At 53.3% G+C, this 18,040-nt stretch overlaps 2 protein-coding genes across 2 annotated transcripts; one reads left to right on the top strand and one right to left on the bottom strand.

Moving 5' to 3' along the window:
* The first annotated feature begins 110 nt into the window (after positions 1-110).
* Tmem147 (transmembrane protein 147) lies at positions 111-1,931 on the top strand. The gene is made up of 7 exons (NM_001038494.1): positions 111-294; positions 367-436; positions 924-983; positions 1,070-1,206; positions 1,349-1,433; positions 1,525-1,646; positions 1,732-1,931. Exons 1-7 carry the CDS (start codon positions 218-220, stop codon positions 1,853-1,855), a joined length of 675 nt encoding a protein of 224 aa, NP_001033583.1. The 5' UTR covers positions 111-217; the 3' UTR covers positions 1,856-1,931.
* Positions 1,932-4,101: 2,170 nt separating this feature from the next.
* On the bottom strand, positions 4,102-17,257 carry Atp4a (ATPase H+/K+ transporting subunit alpha). Its single transcript, NM_012509.2, has 22 exons — positions 17,215-17,257; positions 16,980-17,120; positions 16,803-16,862; positions 16,266-16,469; positions 14,691-14,804; positions 14,219-14,471; positions 13,785-14,053; positions 12,960-13,158; positions 12,532-12,641; positions 12,321-12,455; positions 11,812-12,004; positions 10,829-11,004; positions 9,856-9,992; positions 9,622-9,772; positions 9,360-9,528; positions 9,106-9,260; positions 6,887-7,010; positions 6,451-6,596; positions 5,205-5,338; positions 4,794-4,895; positions 4,609-4,700; positions 4,102-4,450 (listed from the first exon to the last, which is right to left on the bottom strand). The coding sequence occupies exons 1-22, from the start codon at positions 17,224-17,226 to the stop codon at positions 4,422-4,424; spliced, it is 3,105 nt and encodes a 1,034-aa protein (NP_036641.1). The 5' UTR covers positions 17,227-17,257; the 3' UTR covers positions 4,102-4,421.
* Positions 17,258-18,040: the final 783 nt, after the last annotated feature.

The raw sequence follows: 18,040 nt of genomic DNA, 5'->3' as shown, positions 1-18,040 counted from the left end.
AACGCGTTGGTCTCTAGAAGCCCCAGCCTCAGGGCTGGCGCAGGGCGCTCTGACGTCACGGCGCGCGACGTACCAGGCCGGACTACAGTTCCCACAAGCCCGCGCCCGGGCCAAGGCAAGCAGGTGGGCGCCAGGTCCCGGTGCTGGCGAGGCCGACCAGAGGAGACGCTCCGCCTGGTGAGTCCCGCACTGGCGGGACCGGGTGGCCGGCGTCATCATGACCCTGTTCCACTTCGGGAACTGCTTCGCCCTCGCCTACTTTCCCTATTTCATCACGTACAAATGCAGCGGCCTGTGAGTGCAGGGCGGGCGTGGGGCGGAGAGGGTGCGGGACCCGGGCCGACCCCTCACCGCCGGCTTCTCCAGGTCTGAGTACAACGCCTTCTGGAAATGCGTCCAGGCCGGGGTCACCTACCTCTTTGTGCAGCTATGTAAGGTGAGGGACTCCGGGACTCCGGGACTCCACGTGTCTAGTCTCCAGGCATTCCAGATCTCAGGGACCCGACTCTGCCTCTGTCACCTTCCATAGGACCACCCTCGAGACAACACTTAGGGAGTATGCACGAATACCTTAGAAGGGATGCAAGCCCTGATGCAACTTTTTCTTAGCACTGTTGTAAAATGAGAAAACCTCTTAGAGCGATATTTCACCCACAAGGTGCCACTTGGTGCTGCCTATGCTACGCATGCATTCACTTTGGCATTTCTAGACATCAGATTCCCCCGTGAACTCCTAGACTTCTAGAAACCAGGCACCTGCCCTCTATCTCCCCAGATCTTGCGATCTTGCCACTTACACCTAGAATGACCCTCAGAACTCAGCACCGTGCCCTCTACTTGCACACTCACTTTCCACAATATCCATGTAATTTTGTTTTTAATCTCCCTCACCTTCCGGTGACCTTTCTACTTTCTGATCTCAGATGTTGTTCTTGGCCACTTTCTTCCCCACCTGGGAAGGGGGCATCTATGACTTCATTGGGGTAAGTCGAACAAGGGAGGGGAGAGGGAGTGCAGGAGTGGGTTTTCCTGGGCCCTGTGTTTACTCGAGCCTCTACCTGACCCACAGGAATTCATGAAGGCCAGTGTGGATGTGGCAGACCTGATAGGCCTAAACCTTGTCATGTCCCGGAATGCAGGCAAGGGGGAGTACAAGATCATGGTTGCTGCCCTGGGCTGGGCCACTGCTGAACTCATTATGTCCCGGTGTGTGGAGAAACTTGGAGGCCAAACTTCTGGGAGAGGACAGCTGGGTCCCACAGGGGTGCTGAAGGGAGTTGATCAGAGGCTGGGTGCTGGGGTTGGGGGAGTCTGGGTACTAGAGACTGCCTCCCTTTGCTTTCCTCAGCTGCATCCCTCTCTGGGTGGGAGCCCGAGGCATTGAATTTGACTGGAAATATATCCAGATGAGCATTGACTCCAACATCAGTCTGGTATGCAGTCTAGCCCTATTCTCCCTTTATGCCGTTAGCTGCCGTACTTCTCGCAAACGCTTGGCCCCAACTTCCCATTCCCTCCCTGCAGGTCCACTACATTGTTGCATCAGCTCAGGTCTGGATGATAACACGCTATGACCTGTACCACACCTTCCGGCCTGCTGTTCTTCTCCTAATGTTCCTTAGTGTCTACAAGGCCTTTGTCATGGAGTAAGCCGGGTGGGGTGTGAGCTGGCTGGGTTCAGATGGGGGTGTGTTTTCTCTTTCCTATCCTCATTGTGACATTTCCCCACAGGACCTTTGTCCATCTCTGCTCCTTGGGTAGTTGGACAGCGCTGCTGGCCCGGGCAGTGGTGACAGGATTGCTGGCCCTCAGCACCTTGGCCCTGTATGTTGCTGTTGTCAATGTACACTCCTAGTTTGGCATCCCAGGGGTTGGCGTACCTTTTCATTGCCTCTCTCCAGATTTTAGTGAAGTAAACAGTGTTTGGAAAAGTTTTTAGTACGTCCATTTCTCTCTCAGAAACCCAATCCTCGGACTTAGGTTCCACAGAGCCTGGCTTCAGAACCAGGTAAACAAGGTGGGATGTTGGCCAGTCTTCCTGGTTTCCCCATGAGAGCCTGGGGGGCTCGGTAATCATTGAACGGGCTAAAGAATGGACACACTAGAGTTCAAGAGGGGGATTTGGGGTAGAGGGGAATTCTTCCTGTTCTTACAGCTTGGCCTGAGCCCTCTTCTATGTAGAGTCTTCCCTAAGCTGGTTACCTCCAACTTGGCAGCCCCTATTTCCCCACCCTAGTCCATTCTCCATGTGACAGCTAGGGGACCTCATATATAACCTGTCTAACTAGGTCATTCTCCACTTGCACCTCTCTGTGGAGCTTCCTGGTAAAGGTGACAGTAGGTCATGCTGTTTGCCCTTGATAATTCCAGAGCTGCTCCTTGGGATGATCTCCCTAGTCAGATTTCCACCATCTTTCAAGCCACAAGGCCACTCTGAAGGGTTCCTCAATTCTGAGCTTCTCCATGCTTCAACTAGTCCTGCAGCCTTCAGATTAAACCCTGGCCTAAGTCTCTCGGTACGTGTGTGGGGGTTTGGGGGGATGGGAATTCTAGGTCAGCTAGTCAAATAGCTGTTGAGCCTACCAAAGTGGATACTGTCCTGGATGCTCACTCTCCGCCACGTGCTTGTGCCCTTCCTGGTTCCAATGGGCTAGGCTTTTGCCCTATCCGCTACCTAAGAAGAATGTGTCAGAACTGAGACCTTGATAGAAATCCTACTGTCTTAGAGCGCTTCTTAACCTTGCTCCCAGCGTCGTCATACCTCCCACCCTACTGGGAGGGCACTGGGGAGGAGGACAGTTGTCACATCCCTCTTGCACTGGGCTTTAAGATGTTTGACCTTAGACATAGGAAATGGGATCTCCTTTAGGCTCGCTATGATAATCTGTTTACAGAAGGCACAGTTCCTATCGGATGGACCTACCTCCTTCCCCACCCGTCCTCCGTGCCAAGCATCCCCAACAGCTTGTATACTGAGAGTAAGGGAATAGCCTTGACTTTGTGTGGTCAGGAGGTGAACAGGATGCACGCTGTGGAGCAGTACTGGGACCTCCATCTTGTGGCCTGCCTGTCCCTTCATGGAACTAATCAGTGCCCTGATGGAGAAGCCCAGGCTGTGATTAGAGGTCTCGGTGGAAGATAGGGTTTATTGAGACACAGAAACTATCTTACTCAGCCTGTAGGTGGGGAGGCTCAGCTGAGATCTAACGGACCAGTCAGTGGGACAAGCAGAGAAAAAGAAGTGCCTGGACGGGTATAAGGGCCAGGCTCCTGGCAAGCATCAGACTGTTGGTTCCAGTTTAACCGGGCTTGAGACATAGTCTAGTAGCAGCAACTAAAGCTGATAGTCGATACATTGACCAGGGCAATGGTGGTTCTACCAGAGTTGGTTTGGGGTTTTGGAAGCTGTCCATGGTGGTGGTATGGAAGGACAGGAACTAGAAGGCAATAGTGGAATAGCCCCTAAGCAGGGGTAGGAAAAGAGCTCGAAGCCAAGCAGTGAGCTGATTGGTTTTTGTTGGTCAGTAGGAGGCGAGTGGGAGATGTCAGGTCAGTCAGGGGCAGGAGCATTCACCCTTCCTAGGGAGTTCTACCCTGCTGTCAGTGAGGCTGGACAGCAAATGGGAACAGGTTGAGAGTGTGGAAAGGCCAGTGTGGGTCACGTTAGTCTAGCAGGAGCCTGGAGACAGATGGGCATAATGGCCATGAAACTGAAGTCCTCAGGGCTTGAGGGGTTAGGGCTGAGGATAGACAACAGGAAGGAGAATCCCAGGCCCGGCCAGGGAGAGAAGCTCCAGACAGGAGAGAAGGACAGATTACCAGGAAAGGGAGTGGCCAGAGGGAAGGGCATTCCCAGCAGCTAGAGGAGTTGGCTCTTCAGGAGCGAGGGCTTTGTGGGGGAACCTCCATAATTTGTAAGAACACAAGGGCACAGGCACCAGCACACAGAATCAGCGAGGACCCTGTGGACCATGGCAACCTGCTGCTTGGTGTGGAAGTCTGGGCCCCTGCACCAACTTTCAAAAGGCCCTGCAGACACTGCAGCCCTGAACTTCAGTCCCTGTGGTAGATTTGTGGGAGGTCAAGGCTATTGGTAAACACTTAAGACTATGCAGGTGATATGACATGGCTTTATTACTGTCCAGCAGAACATGAGGAATTTGTAACAGAGCCCCACACAACCCTCTTGTCCAGATGGAGTCCTTGAGATGGACACACCTCCACAGGAGCTGCCAACCGCTGTTTAGCCCCTCCCATCCCAGTACTTTCCTGGGTGTGGGACTATGGAGTGAAAGGGGTAAAGGGTAGAGTCCCTCCAATGGTGTCATGGGCTGCAGAAGTGGGCACAGTTCCATAGGGCTGGGGACAGATTACACGATGTTTTGTCCCAGCTGATAGTGGATGGAGAGGTGATTACCCCTCTAATAGTAGAGTTCCTGGTCCCACCAGCCTGGAGGAGAGAAAACCCAATGTTGGGATGTACAAGCTGAAGGGCTTTGATTTTGAGGGCCCTTTGGGCTTGAAGTCATATGTGAAAGGTCAGAGGTCAGAGAGCTGCTCTAAGAACCATTCAGGCCAGACCCCCAGACCCCCAGCCTCCACACTCACTCCCTGGGCAACAGCGAACTCCAAGTTTCCGGATCTCATCATAGACAAAGATGAGAAGGCCAAAGGGCATGGGGACCAGCCACCACTGGAACCTGAAGGGCGGGAGAAGGGAAGGCAGGTCAAGGCTATCCCCTGGTCAGTGTGCTGCATCCCCCACCCTTTGCCAGTGCCCCACAGCTCCTCACCGGATGGGCATGAAGTTGAAGATGTTGGGCATCCCTGGGCAGTAGCACAGGAAGCAGCCAATGCAGACCTGAAACACGATGGCGATCACCAGGATCCTGTTCCTGTTGGGGAGAGAGGCTCAGACAGGCTGGGCACGGAGACAAACCAGCCACTGGAAGCTGGAGGAAGGAGGGACTTGGGGAGGTCCCAGACCAGCGACTCTGGAATGGCCGTCCTTAGGAGCAGGAGCTGGGCCTCTAGGCCTCAGCCCCTGGGTTAAGATATGGAACTGCCTGGATGACCAGCTAAGGCCATACTTCCATGGTTTGTAACCAGCTCACTACGTGTGATGCTGGCATTTGCTGTTGGGGAGCTGGTAGAATCTGGAACTGGGGACTGGGTGGGGGCAGAGTTGGGCCTGCTGGGGACACCTGAAGAATCCCTGCTGGAAAGCGGAGAGGCGGCGTGTCTTGCGGATGAGGACATCAGCGATCTGGCACATCTCGATGCTGATGAAGAACACGGTGTAACAGGTGTACTGCTGGTACAGACGCTGACCAAATGTCTGCAGGCCGGGAGGGGACAGAGGCAGCCTGAGCCTAGGTGTAGAGCCTCTGCAACCCATTGCACACCAAGGTCCCTGACTCCCCTCTCTACAACCACAGGCTGGGCTGCAGGACCCTGGCATCGAGAAAGGTTTAGCTATCTGAGCCTGAACTGGCAGATAGACCGTGAGGTTTTCTCAGGAAAGAATTTCCTGAAAACCAAGGAGCCTGGGAAAGGGGATTGGAGGATATTCAGAGAAAAGTGACGGGGACCAAGGAGTAGTAGAGAGAACATGGACAATAGAGGATGTGTGTCCCACATAGGGTCATCTGCTATATATGCTGTTCCTTCAGCAACGCATTGTGTTCGTGCGTGCATGTGTGCATGCATGCATGAGTGACTGTTCTGGCTGGCCTAAAACTCAACTATAGAAAGAGCAGGCTGGCCTAGAACTCTCAGAGATCCACAACTCATCTCAATAGCTGTAGGTGTCACCTGGGCCCTAAGTAGCCATTGTAACATCTCTCTTCCAGCCAGTAAAACATCAGAGTGGCAGGTGTCAGACTGCCCAGAAGGCCCCACTCCCAGAGTTTCTGACCACAGGCCTGAGGTAAGGCCTGAGAATTTGCAATGAATTTTGAGATGCTGTAAATTCAGAACAGGTTGAGAAGAGAGGCAGGGACAGGCCATACAGCTTGTGGGATTGATGTGGTACCTTGAGTCCAGGCTAGCTCCAGGCTCCGCATTCTTAACTGACGGTGTGGCTTTGGGGAATTTCTTGCTCTGTAGCCTATTACTCTTCAAAACACATTAAACACAGCTGGCCACAGCTGGCTACAGCTGGTCACACTGCCCTTCAAGCCTTCAGTGAAACAGGTGGCACACACCAGAACTCTGTGTGAACGACATTACTAGGAAAATGACAGCAGAGGGCCATTTGAACCTGAGATGAAGTGGTTAGGACAGCAAGAGGGTCACCTCTCTCTGGGAGCCTCAGAAGCAGAAGGTGGAGCCAAGAGTGGTGAGAAAAAGTCTCCCAGCAACCACACAGGCAGGGTGGGAGTGGCAGACACTCTAGCTGAACTGTCAACAATGGTGCCTGGCGGTGGGTAGGAGAAAGTGGATGCTCACCCATTCCTGGCCGTAGCTGTCTTGAAGATCTTGTAGATGGTGGTCCTCCCATTGTGGTCGCAGCCCCACACACAGCAGAGGGAACCAGCCCTCCTGGGCCATGGCCGTGAAGTAGTCAGCAAAGCCGGCAAATGACTGAATGGCACCTGGGGAAGGCGAGACACAGGAGTGTAGGGTCAGAGATGGAGACGTAACAAAACCAAGTACACACACAGTGCAGGGACACAGGACCAAAACACAAGACACATGTACATGCAGACAGGAACAGACAGAACCCCAAAAGACCAAGACACCCTGAAACAGCAGGGTCAGAGTTACACACTCAGACCAGAGAGGCCACCATGGATAGGCAGGGACATGCGGCAACCAAGCCCCAGAACCCTAGCCAGGAAGCCCACAGCAGGAGCGGATTCCAGTCCTAGTCCACAGGGCTTACCAATCTGAAAATAGGAATAAGCAGCCAGGGGTTCATTGACCAACCGGTCCCGCCTGGGGTTCCGTGGGCGCAGGTGCATGATGTCACTCTCGGCCTTTTCATATGCCAGGGACACAGATGGAAACTAGCCGGAAGCAGAAGGAAGCAGCAGGGCTGAGGGCAGTCTGGGCCACTGACTCCTTTCAGTCTGAAGCCAACCAACACACACACACACACACACACACACACACACACACACACACACACACACACCTACCCCTAGGAAGACAGGAGAAGCCCTGCAGTGGGCACATAGCCACACTGGCCTGACAATCTGGGCCACTTGACCTCTGTGTGCAGGACGCATGTCTGGGTGACACTTCCCTACAGATGTATGCCTTTGGTGTGTGTTTTGTTTAAGACAGGGTCTCATGTAGCTTAGGCTGGCCTTGAACTACTGATTTCCCTGCCTTTGGTGCACATCACCACGCTGGGCTAATGCCTGCTTTAACCCCACAAGCTTTGGCCCTTTGGCTGGTTCCCTCTTCTCCCTTGCCCCTTTATCACTCTTCCTCCTCTTTCTCTGTATTTTTGTCCTCTGGTGCTTGTGGTAGTCCAGTCTGAGGCATCTGTTTCCTGTTGCTATGACTTTCTTTTCCGTTCTCTCTCCCTTGCCCCTCAACTACCTTTTTCTCCGAGGGCTTTGACTCTGAACTTACTATGTAGCCCAGGAAGACCTCTAACTCTGGGGTCCTCCTCTGCTTCCCAAGTGCTAGAGTCACAGGCATGTGTCACACACCAGTCACTCTCTTCCCCCACCAAGTGTGTGTGTGTGTGTGTGTGGGTGTGTGTGTGCGCGCGCGCGCGCGCGCATGCACGCGCATGTGTACATTCTCAAATGCACTCTGTCCCCTCCCCACTCCTGTCTGTGATGAGTGAAGGGACAGTCACTGCTGGGTGGCAGCAGACTGGACTGATCAGGTGCACCAGCCCTGGGGAACAGGTTGCCTGAGCTCAGATCCCAGCTGGGACCACTAATTAGGTGAGGGACCTGGAGCAAGCCACTCAGCTTGTCTGCCTCAGTCAGATGATCAGTAAGATTGGGGAGAATCCCAAGGAAGCCTGGCCTGAGGGCAGTGATGGGGACATTAAGCAGATTAGCTACATTATCGTGGGCCCAGCTGAGTCAGCACTGTGTAAATAGTTGAACACACCTGTGAAGGGGCCCATGTCTGCTGCCTTCGGGGTGCATCTGTGTCTGCTGTGGGATGTCTGTCTGTTATCCATATGTGACTAGATACCTATGTCCGCAAACATCTCTACTTATGAAAGGAGAATTATATGAATTCTAGGTTTAGAGATACAAAATTAAAAGAATAAACCCCAAAAGGCCACAGACCCAGGGCTAAGCCCTGCAGCCAGGACTAGCAGGCCATAAAGATAAAGGAGCACAGGAAACACTGTCCAGGCAGGACTGGCAAGCCATAAAAGATAAGGAAAAGGAATACAGGAACCAGCCTGAGTTAATGGGACTGATTCATGGGATGTCTGGCAGGAAGACATCTCCCCCCAGCTCACTCAGGGCCATATTTCAACTAGGTGTCCTCCAGACCCTGATAAGCCCCTGACTTCTAACACGTACTCTTTCTGCTTTGTTCTCAATGCTATGTTTGAATGAGCCAATTATATGTAACCACGCCAAAACCCCCTAGCTTTCTCTATATAACCCTCTGACTTTTGAGTTTCGTGGCCGACACCTCTGTCTCCTGCGTGGGATATGTGTCGGCCCAGAGATCTCTGTAATAGGTCTCTGTAATAAACCTCACCTTTGCTTATTACATCCAAAATGGTCTCTCTGTGTCTGGGGTCCGCGATTTCCCAAGACTTGAGTAAGGGTCTCTCTGCGTGGGATCTTTCACTTATTCTTGGTTTGTCTGTCTGTCTGAGCAGGGTCTCACTATGTAGCCAGGGCTGGCCTCAAACTTGAGATCCTCCTGTCCCTGCCTGTCTCTCACATGCTAAGATTACAGGCATGCACCTAATTGATACCTGTTTGAGTGTGAGTCTTCTGAATCCATGGTTCTCTCCCTGTCTACCTACCTGCTAACCTCTGTGTCTATTTCTGGATGCCTGTTGATCTAAAAATAATTATAGTGATTTTGTCCATTGTGTCCACCCATGAGTGTGTATGCATGAGGGCACAATGGGGTGGGGCACCCAGGCATCAATTGGAGACTCACGATATCTGTGCAGAGTTCTATGAAGAGAATGGTGATACACCCAAGGGGTAGGGGCACACTGACAGTGATATAGATAAGGTAGGGTGTCAGTTCTGGAATGTTCTTGGTCAGTGTATAGGCGATGGATTTCTTCAGGTTGTCAAAGATCAGTCGGCCTGTCGGGGGCAGAGCAGGTACCTCAACCTCCTCCCAACCCGCTTCCCCCTGAGCGCCCCTGCCCCCATGGCCTGCCCCATCCCTAGCAGGGCACTGACCCTGCTCCACGCCCGTCACAATGGAAGCGAAGTTGTCATCCAGCAAGATCATGTCAGCAGCATTTTTAGCAGCATCGGAGCCAGCAATGCCCATGGCTACACCAATGTCAGCCTTCTTCAGGGCTGGGGAGTCATTCACACCATCCCCTGTTACAGCCACAATGGCACCCTGGGGGCAGTAGGTCAGAGGAGTCCGTGGTTAGAAAGACAGCCACCCAGGGCCAGCCTGGCCCATCTGCCACCCTCCTCATGAGGGCCTCACCAGTCGCTGACAGCTCTCCACAATCACCAGCTTCTGCTGAGGACTGGTTCGAGCAAACACCATCTCAGGGTGGGTGCGCAGCGCCTCCACCAGCTCAGATGGGTCCATGTCCTTCAACTGCATGCCATTGATCACACAGGCCCGGGCATCCCTACAGGAGGAAGAGCATCTCACAGGGCTCTCAGTCAGTGTGGGTTGTGAGGAGAACCACGGGAAGGGCTGACGGTTGCTTACTTCTTATTAACCTGGTCTACAGGCATTCGGAGGCGGGCGGCGATGTCTTCCACTGTCTCGCTGCCTTCCGAGATGATCCCCACACTGGCTGCAATGGCCTTGGCTGTGATGGGATGGTCACCAGTCACCATGATCACCTGTGGAAAGGCCAGCACACCCTTCACCCCTTCAGATCTGAGCAGTGTCCCCATTCTCCCTGGTAGCTATCTGTCGACCCAATCATTTGGCAAGCAGGACCATCTGCTGTGCCTAGGACAAAAGAGGCAACTGTCCCAGTCTTTACATAGTTCTAGTGCGGGAAGATAGTATACAAGATAAGCAAGTGAACTAACTGTAGCACATTAAGAGGGGGAAATAAACTCAGGGAAAGAAGTAGTATCTTGATTGTGTACAAGGAAACCTCACTGAAGAGGTGGCATATGAGCTGAGACCTAAAACTGAAAGTTGGCCATGTGGAGGTGTGTAGGAAGAGCATTTCTGGCAGAAGGGAGAATCAGGGCAAAGGTCCTACGGCAAGAATATGCCTGAGTTGCTGAAGATACAGCACCCTAGAGGTGTAAGAACCAGATAGAGGGCTCAGTGGCTTGCCCCCATGTTGCTGGTTGGAGTTCCCTGGCCTCTATTGAGCAAGTAAGCCCAGATGTAGCCAATCAAGGTATTCTGTCCCCCAGCCACCACAGCTGGTTTGGGGATGAAGACGGGACCCAATGGAGCAGGGCAGGTGGGAGTTTCAAATTAAAGCTGCAGGGAGTGGAAGCACGTTGTCATTTTTGCACACTCATGCTGAAGCTTGAGATCTAAGCCAGGAGAGACAGAAAGGAAGCTAAGACATGAAAACAACATCTCCCCAACTACAGTTTAGACGTGAATCATCCTTCCCCAGAACTTCCATATCATGAACCAATGAAGTTGAATCTGTGACAGTTACAGGTGGTTTTCTGTCACCTGCTGTCCTCATCCCTAGCTGGCATACCCGGATGCCTGCCGTACGGCATTTGAGCACAGCATCTGGAACGGTGGCCCGGGGAGGGTCAATCATGGATACAAGTCCCGCAAAGCAGAGGCCACTACTTGGAAAGTTCATGGCCTCCACATCAAAGGTGTAGCCAGGCGGGTAGTCCTTCTCATTCAGGTAGAGCTGGCAGAAACCTGACCAGAAAAACGGGGACATGAGAGGCTGGGCAGAGAGCGTGCTACCAGGGCCAGTGGGGTCAGGAATTGGGAAATAACCAGGCCCCTGGATGCCATCCTTAGCCACCCCACTGGGCAGACAAGGAGTCTGAGGTTTAGGCCTGTAATCTGAGCTCTTGGGAGGTAAAGGTAAGAGGATCAGGAATTCCAAGCAAGCTCTGGAGGAAACATTTCTTTCAAAGCTAAGAGAAAAGCAAAATTAAATAATGGGTCTTTGCCTCCCATAGTTTCCAGGGGTTTGGGAAGTTTGAGTGAAGACAAAAATTGGGTAGGGTCAAAAGTAAGGATAAAAGAGGGTCATGGTGGCCCACTCCTTTAATTCCACACTCAGGAGTCAGAAACAGGTGGGTCTCTGAGCCATCCTGGTCTACAGAGTGAGTTCTGGACAGCCGGACTGCATAGTAAAACTGGCTCAGAAAACAGAAATCAGGACAAGGGTTTAGGGGATGTCCAGCATGGAGGGCAAAGAATATGAACGATCAAGGGGTCAAAAGGGCACTGGATAGTAAAATAAAGGCAAGGGTCAGAAAAAGAGGGGACATGGGTCAAGACTGACACAGAAAGGGAAATCGAGGGTGAGAGCTGGGACTGACCAGCCCCTGGAGATTAGCAATCCCACAGTCTTACCTAGCATGCGCAAGGGCAAAAGGCCGTGGGCTCCATCCTCAGGACCACATGACCTTTTGGTCAGGTCCGGCCGGGAAGTTTAGAGGGGTCCATGCCCACCCTTCTTGACACACTGCCCCATTCAATGGCAGCTCTCACCAAGAACGCGTTCGCCTAGGCCTCCCAGGCTAAGGTAGGCTGTCTGGAAGGCCTCACGCCATTGCTCGTCCAGGGGCAGCTCCTGGCCCTTGATGAGGATGGAGCTGCAACGCTCCAGCACGCGCTCTGGGGCGCCCTTCATCACCAGCAAGTGCCGGGGGTCGCGCGGATCCTCCAGAGTGTGAATGGACAGCTATGGGAGGAGGGAGAGGCGGAGCTACGAGCTGGACCAAACTTGGAGGGGCGTTAAGCTTGGCCATGTGTGAGGGGCGTGGTTAGATGGGGTGGGGCCTGAGGGTGTAGGGTCCTGCATAAAGCAAAGATGCCCCTCTGCTCTGCCTAGGGACTGTGGGTGGGGCTTGATTGGAAGGGAGCTCGCATGTGGGCGTGGTCTAGTCGTATGTGGGCGGGGTTGTGAGCTGGATGGACTAGGAATTGAGGCTCCTCAAGAGATAGACCGCCCACAGTGGGCGTGGTCTGTTGTGGATAAGGCTCAGAGCGCAAAGCACCTGAAACTTGTTGGTGGAGTTGAAGGGGATCTCGCAAACTTTGGGGAAGCGGTCCCGATAACCCATGGCGTTGCCCAACGTCAACTCCGAGAACTTGAGCAGCGCAGTCTCAGATGCGTCTCCGATCACGATGCGCTGTGTGCAAGGTCCAGTGTGAGGATTGAAACCGGAGACTCCAGACATCACCCTCTAGAATCCCTGGGTCTCTCACCTTGGGCACTGGCACGGCGTCCTGGCCAGACTTGAAGGCAGCGCGGTTGCACAGGGTGAGCACGCGGCACAGCGCCCGCCAGGTCTCCGACGATTGGTCGAACGTTTGCCCTGGAGACCAGATGTCTGGGCTGGGACCTCGAGGGAATGGATCCCACAAACCAGAGCTGCGCCCTTCCTACTGCATCCAGGCTGAACCGGGTCCCCTCCCCAGGCATGGATAGTACACCATTTCCTTTTCGTATCCCAAGATAGAGCTTTCTCCAAACATCATATAGAGAGCCCCCTGAAGACCAGATTCCCTTCACAGACCTGTCCCTCACAGGACCTAAGACCTGCCACCTCTCATTAATGCAAAGCATGTCTCAGGCTCCCCATCAGACCACCAGCTGCAGCCAGTCCTTGCGCTTTCTCCTCCCACCCCCACACCTGACTGGTCTTCTGTGGTGTCCGCCGTGTGGATATGGTTGTCAAACCATAGATGAGACACCGTCATGCGGTTCTGAGTAAGAGTTCCTGTCTTGTCTGAGCAGATGACTGACGTGGAACCCAGGGTCTCCACTGCTTCCAGATTTTTGACCACACAGTTTTTACTGGCCAGCCTCTTTGCTGTCAGTGACAGGCAGACCTGCGGATAGATAGAGGGATACAGGTATGGCCAGGCCCTGCCACCAGACCCGAGTCTCCTTCCAGTTCTCCAGCCGCCAAACTTTGAATGCAGGATTCCTCTTACCAGAAAAACAAAACAGACTTGTTCTCTCCAAGCTGTTTGCAGCCCATGCCTTCCCCAGTATCCCCAGATACTCTCTCTGAGATGTCCCAGCTCACATCATCACAATGAAAATTGAAAAATGAATGTCTGAGCCTCGGGGATGGGGATTTAACTCACTGGTAGAGCGCTTGCCTAGCAAGCACAAGGCCCTGGGTTCGGTCCCCAGCTCCGGAAAAAAGAAAAAAGAAAGAAAGAAAGAAAGAAAGAAAGAAAGTCTGAGCCTCACTTCTCTGGGTGAATTCTGAGCCTGGGCTGACTTCCCACAGTGACCTTATCTTGCTTGGTCCACTACCGTGTCTGTTCACCTATGAGCTCTGGCTTGTGACACAGGGCCAGCCCAGAGCAGCTTGGTACATGCTCACTGAATGGATGGATGATTTGGGGTGGGGAGGTGAACGGATGGATGGATAGGAGGGACATTGGTGGGATGACTGAACAAGCAGCTGTCTGCTCCCTGCACCTCCCTCTGTCTCCCTACTCACCGTGACAGTAGCCAGCAGCCCCTCAGGCACATAGGCTACCACAATGGCCATGAAGAAGACCATGGCCCGAAGGAAGGTATAGCCGATACACATGGCCACCACAAAGAATGTGGCACCGAAGAGGATGGCCAGGCCAGCAATGATGTCCACAAAATGTTCGATCTCGATCGCGATAGGAGTCTTCTCGTTTTCCACACCCGAAGCCAGAGAGGCGATGCGTCCAATGATGGTGCGATCACCGGTGCTCACCACCAAGCCCTGCGCCGTGCCTGCAGGGGCAACAAGAGGAGAGCTCAGGGTGAGTTGGGCAGCATCAGAAAGGTGCTCTGTGGTGGGGAGTCACGTGGCATGCAGCACCCAAGACAGTAAAGGCGCTATCTCGGAAAGTGTGGAGTCTGTGTGGCTTCAGGACAGGCTAACGGTGCTTCACAGACCCTCCAGACACATGGTGGAGAAGAAGGCGATGTTGCGGGTCTCAAGGGGACTCTCGTGTGTACACTCAGGTGAGCGGGTCTGCGGTTCAGACTCTCCAGTAAGCGAGGAGTTGTCCACCTTGCAGCCCTGGGCTGACAGAATTCGGATGTCTGCTGGGACGCGGTCCCCGCCTTTCATCTCTACCAGGTCGCCCACCACAAGCTGATCCGCGTTGATCTGGAACTTATCCCCGTCTCGGATCACTGTGGCTTGCTGTGGGGCGGGGCAGGATGATAGTAGAAGTTACTTAGCGTCGTGGAGATATAGGGAGGTGAAAACTGGGAGGAGCTGGAGCCCTGGCAGGGGAGATGGAAGCCATCAATAAGGATAGATCGGGGCTGATGGGATGGGCCCCCTGGAAATGGCAAGAGATGGCCCGACGTGTTTCGGAGATTGAATCTGAAGAGAGGGTTAGCGGCCTGAAGGACCCACCTGGGGTACAAGATTCTTGAAGCTGGCGATGATATTTGTGCTCTTGAACTCCTGGTAGTAGCCAAAACAGCCAGTGACCACAACCACAGCAATGAGTGCCAACGCCAGGTACAACTGCAGTGAGACACACCGATTTTAAACGTAGGAGTCAGGAGCCCCCTCCCCAAGGCCACCATTCTGCTTCAGAGTCTCCTGGGGTTCTTGGGGTCACCTCCAGAATGTCCTCAATCTACTGGGAAGCCTCATGTGCTGTATCTGCAGTCCAAGCCCTGGCCCCCATGTTCTACAAATGCCACATTCACTTGCCTTGTGTCTTCTGTGTCTTGTGTCCTCACACCTAGACCCATAGTCCCTGGTTCCTGATCTCTATGTCCCCATATGGTCCTTGTTCTGTGTTTCTTGATCAGCTCCCGGCTCCCCTAAGTTGTGTGTCTGCCATGCCTCTTCCTGTTTCTGTGCTCCATGTTTTATATTGGTTTTTTTTTTCTAAGCCATATGCCACCCTATGACAGAGCCAGACTATTGGCTATGTTGTGGCTTCTTTTTTCTTCTACCATCCTTTCAATCCCCTAACACTAGCTGGGAAAGAGAAAAAAAAAAAAAGATAGGGGGAAAGGGAACATCCTTATCATTCAATGACTTCCTGCTGACTAGGGGCATCGAGTTCCTTGGGGGAAGTTTGATCTTCGTGGTCAGGACATATCTAATTTCTTCTTATTGTTGTTTCTTGTTTGCATAGGATTTAACAAACCGCAAACAACAGCATCCAATGCAACCAACAACCTCCCACAACCATGCCTCTCAAGCCCAGCATTTATACACCCTCTGAGAAGTTCCCAGAATTCCAAATAATCACACAGCTATCTGCTGTTGACGAAATCACGCCCCTGCTAGAGGGCAGAGCAAATCACAGTCAGCTGCTGTGGACAGTCTGAAGCAGCCCCATGTCCCACACCTGGAAACACATTCTCATAATATTTCTGTGTTCTTTAAAGAAAGCAAAATTCTCACTGCACTGTGCCCTTGAGCACATTAGACCCTGTGTCATCTCGTGCTGCTGTGTCTGTGCCACTGTGTCCGCACCACTGTGTCTGTGCTGCAGACCTAACATGTCTTCATTGGTATCTCATGTTCCCCAAAACCAAGACTGTGTACCTCTGACTACCAGCGCCATGTCACTTGACCTAGGGCTTTTCAAGCCCCTTTCCAGTGTCACACATATCACCTGTGTCCTCTGTCTGACCCTGACACACATCGGGTCCTCTGTACACCTCTGTTCCCTCCGTCAGCGCTTTTATATCTACTGTCTGTGTCTCTGTGTGCTGTGTCTGGTGTTGTGTCACTATGCCCTGTCTCATGTCCTTGATCTGTCCTGTGTCCTCATTTCCTCCCCTTCTTGGATCTGTTTCCTACCCTCCCTCAGTGTCCCTTATGACCTACGTCCTCAGGTCTGTCCCAAGGTCATCTGTCTCCCAGGATCCATGTCCCAGAACTGCTTCTGCTCCCTCATTCTAGATCCCGTCTGCCTTAAGTCCTGGACACAGTGTCCCCGTGCCCGCCCTACCCTCCACTCACATTGTCATCAGTGGTCAGGTCTCCCTCGCTGGCCTGAATCGCAAAGGCAATGAGGCAGATGGCTGCAGCCACCCACATGAGGCACTGCAGACCGCCTGCCAGCTGCCGGGCGAACTTCACGTACTCAGGGGTGCCCCGAGGTGGCCGGAGTGCATTGGGCCCATCCCTCAGCAGCAGCTCAGCTGCCAGACTCGCCTTCAGGCCCTGGGAACAGGCAGAGTAGTCGTGGCGGAGGCTGCAGGGCCTTGCCCTCACCCATCTGCTTTGGTCTCCCTCGGCCTTTCTCTCCTTTTCTCTCTCTCCCTCCCCCATCTCTATCTTCTTTCTCCCTTGCTCTCCCCATCCCTCTCCCCCTTTCTCTGTTTCTCTGCATACGTCTCTTCTCTTCGCCATGTCTCTCTTCCTCTCTCTCTCTCCTCTATTGCTCCATTTATTCCCACTCCTCCCACACACATTGCTCTCTGGTGGTTTCTCCCTCTCGCTGTTCCTCTTTCCTGTCCATCGCCCCCTTACTATCCCCGCCCACTCCTCGCTCACCTTGGTGGCACTGGTCTGGTACTTCTGCTCCAGCTCAGACACTGACAACTGGTGGTCGTTCTGGGGGATGATGGGACAAGACGCTCATTGTCTGGCTCTCACAGTCCCATCCTGCCCACTGTCCTGGCTTCTGGATCCCACCTCAATCTTGCCCAGGCTCCCCCTCCCCATGCTCACCATCTCCATCTCCTTCTTCATGTTCTCTAGCTTCTCCTTCTTCTTGCCTCCCCCGCCTCCCGCCTTCTTCTTGCTCATCTTGGCAGCCATGTTCCCACCAGGGCCAGTCCCCAGTTCCACTGAGTACAATTCATAATTCTCCTGGGGTTGGGATGGAACAAAGGAGGTGTCAGATACCACCGGGAGTTCTGCCCGCCACCACTTCCAGCCACAGAATCCCCCAGATGCCACTCACTGCCTTCCCCATGGTGGCTGGTGCTCTGCCCTCTTTGGTCTACAGAGCCTACTAGGGTCTGGGCCAGGCCTGATATACCCAGTTGGGTGAGGGTGGAGCAGAGCCAGCTGATTACAGCTGATTATGAGGCTCCTTGGGGTAACCTTCAGGCTTGGACACTTTCTACTGAGCTGTTCCAGCCTGTCCAAACCCCATAGCCACCTGTCACTCAGATCAGGAACTGATGGGCTATCAACAAGAAGAGTAGCAAACATGGAGCTCTCGCTTCATGCCAACAGTGTGAAGAGGGGCTCTCACACATACACTCGCTGAACCTTCCAGAAACCCTCTGAGGTGAGGAGTACCCATTACCAGTAGGGAAATTGGAGCTCATCACTTTCTCCACCCTAGTCTAGGACAGATCATCTGCATAGTGTCCTCTTGGAAGCCCTAAAGTATTGGGCACAGTCACCTATGACATCGTATCATGTCTACCGTTCCCACCATGCGGAGACAGGAAACAGAGGCTTGTGGGGAATTTGACAGGGTCCCACTGGCATGCTTAATCACTGGCTGCTTGCCTACAGCACCCGATCTTTCCCCTATCCCCACCCCACTCTGCTCAAATAAACTGTGGCACACATTGAGGAAAGGCAGTATCCAAGGGGCCCCTGGCCTGAGCTGGGTGTCAGGTGTCAGGAAGTGTGAGAGACCATGATCCCAGGCAGGGATCCTTGGGGCAGCAGTGGGGAAACGGTAGGACCTTTGATAGGATTTTGCACTGGCCTCCCATAGTGGCCATGTCTCCAAGGGCATGTTGATAATACTATCACCTTAGTAATGCCTC

This window comes from Rattus norvegicus, chromosome 1, assembly GCF_036323735.1.
Source record: "Rattus norvegicus strain BN/NHsdMcwi chromosome 1, GRCr8, whole genome shotgun sequence".
Lineage (NCBI taxonomy): Eukaryota > Metazoa > Chordata > Mammalia > Rodentia > Muridae > Rattus > Rattus norvegicus.
Note: the sequence above shows the minus strand (reverse complement) of the source record. Positions and strands in the feature narration are given on the sequence as shown.

Bases quoted from the DNA above. Each gene is read 5' to 3' on its own strand.
- Tmem147 (NM_001038494.1), top strand. From the start codon at position 218: ATGACCCTGTTCCACTTCGGGAACTGCTTCGCCCTCGCCTACTTTCCC. The intron at 1,207-1,348 runs GTGTGTGGAGAA...TGCTTTCCTCAG, and splicing joins GCTGAACTCATTATGTCCCG to CTGCATCCCTCTCTGGGTGG. The intron at 1,434-1,524 runs GTATGCAGTCTA...CCCTCCCTGCAG, and splicing joins TTGACTCCAACATCAGTCTG to GTCCACTACATTGTTGCATC.
- Atp4a (NM_012509.2), bottom strand. The intron at 9,773-9,855 runs GTAAGCAACCGT...TTCCTCCTGTAG, and splicing joins GTAGACCAGGTTAATAAGAA to GGATGCCCGGGCCTGTGTGA. The intron at 4,701-4,793 runs GTGAGGAGCTGT...CCCGCCCTTCAG, and splicing joins TTCAACTTCATGCCCATCCG to GTTCCAGTGGTGGCTGGTCC.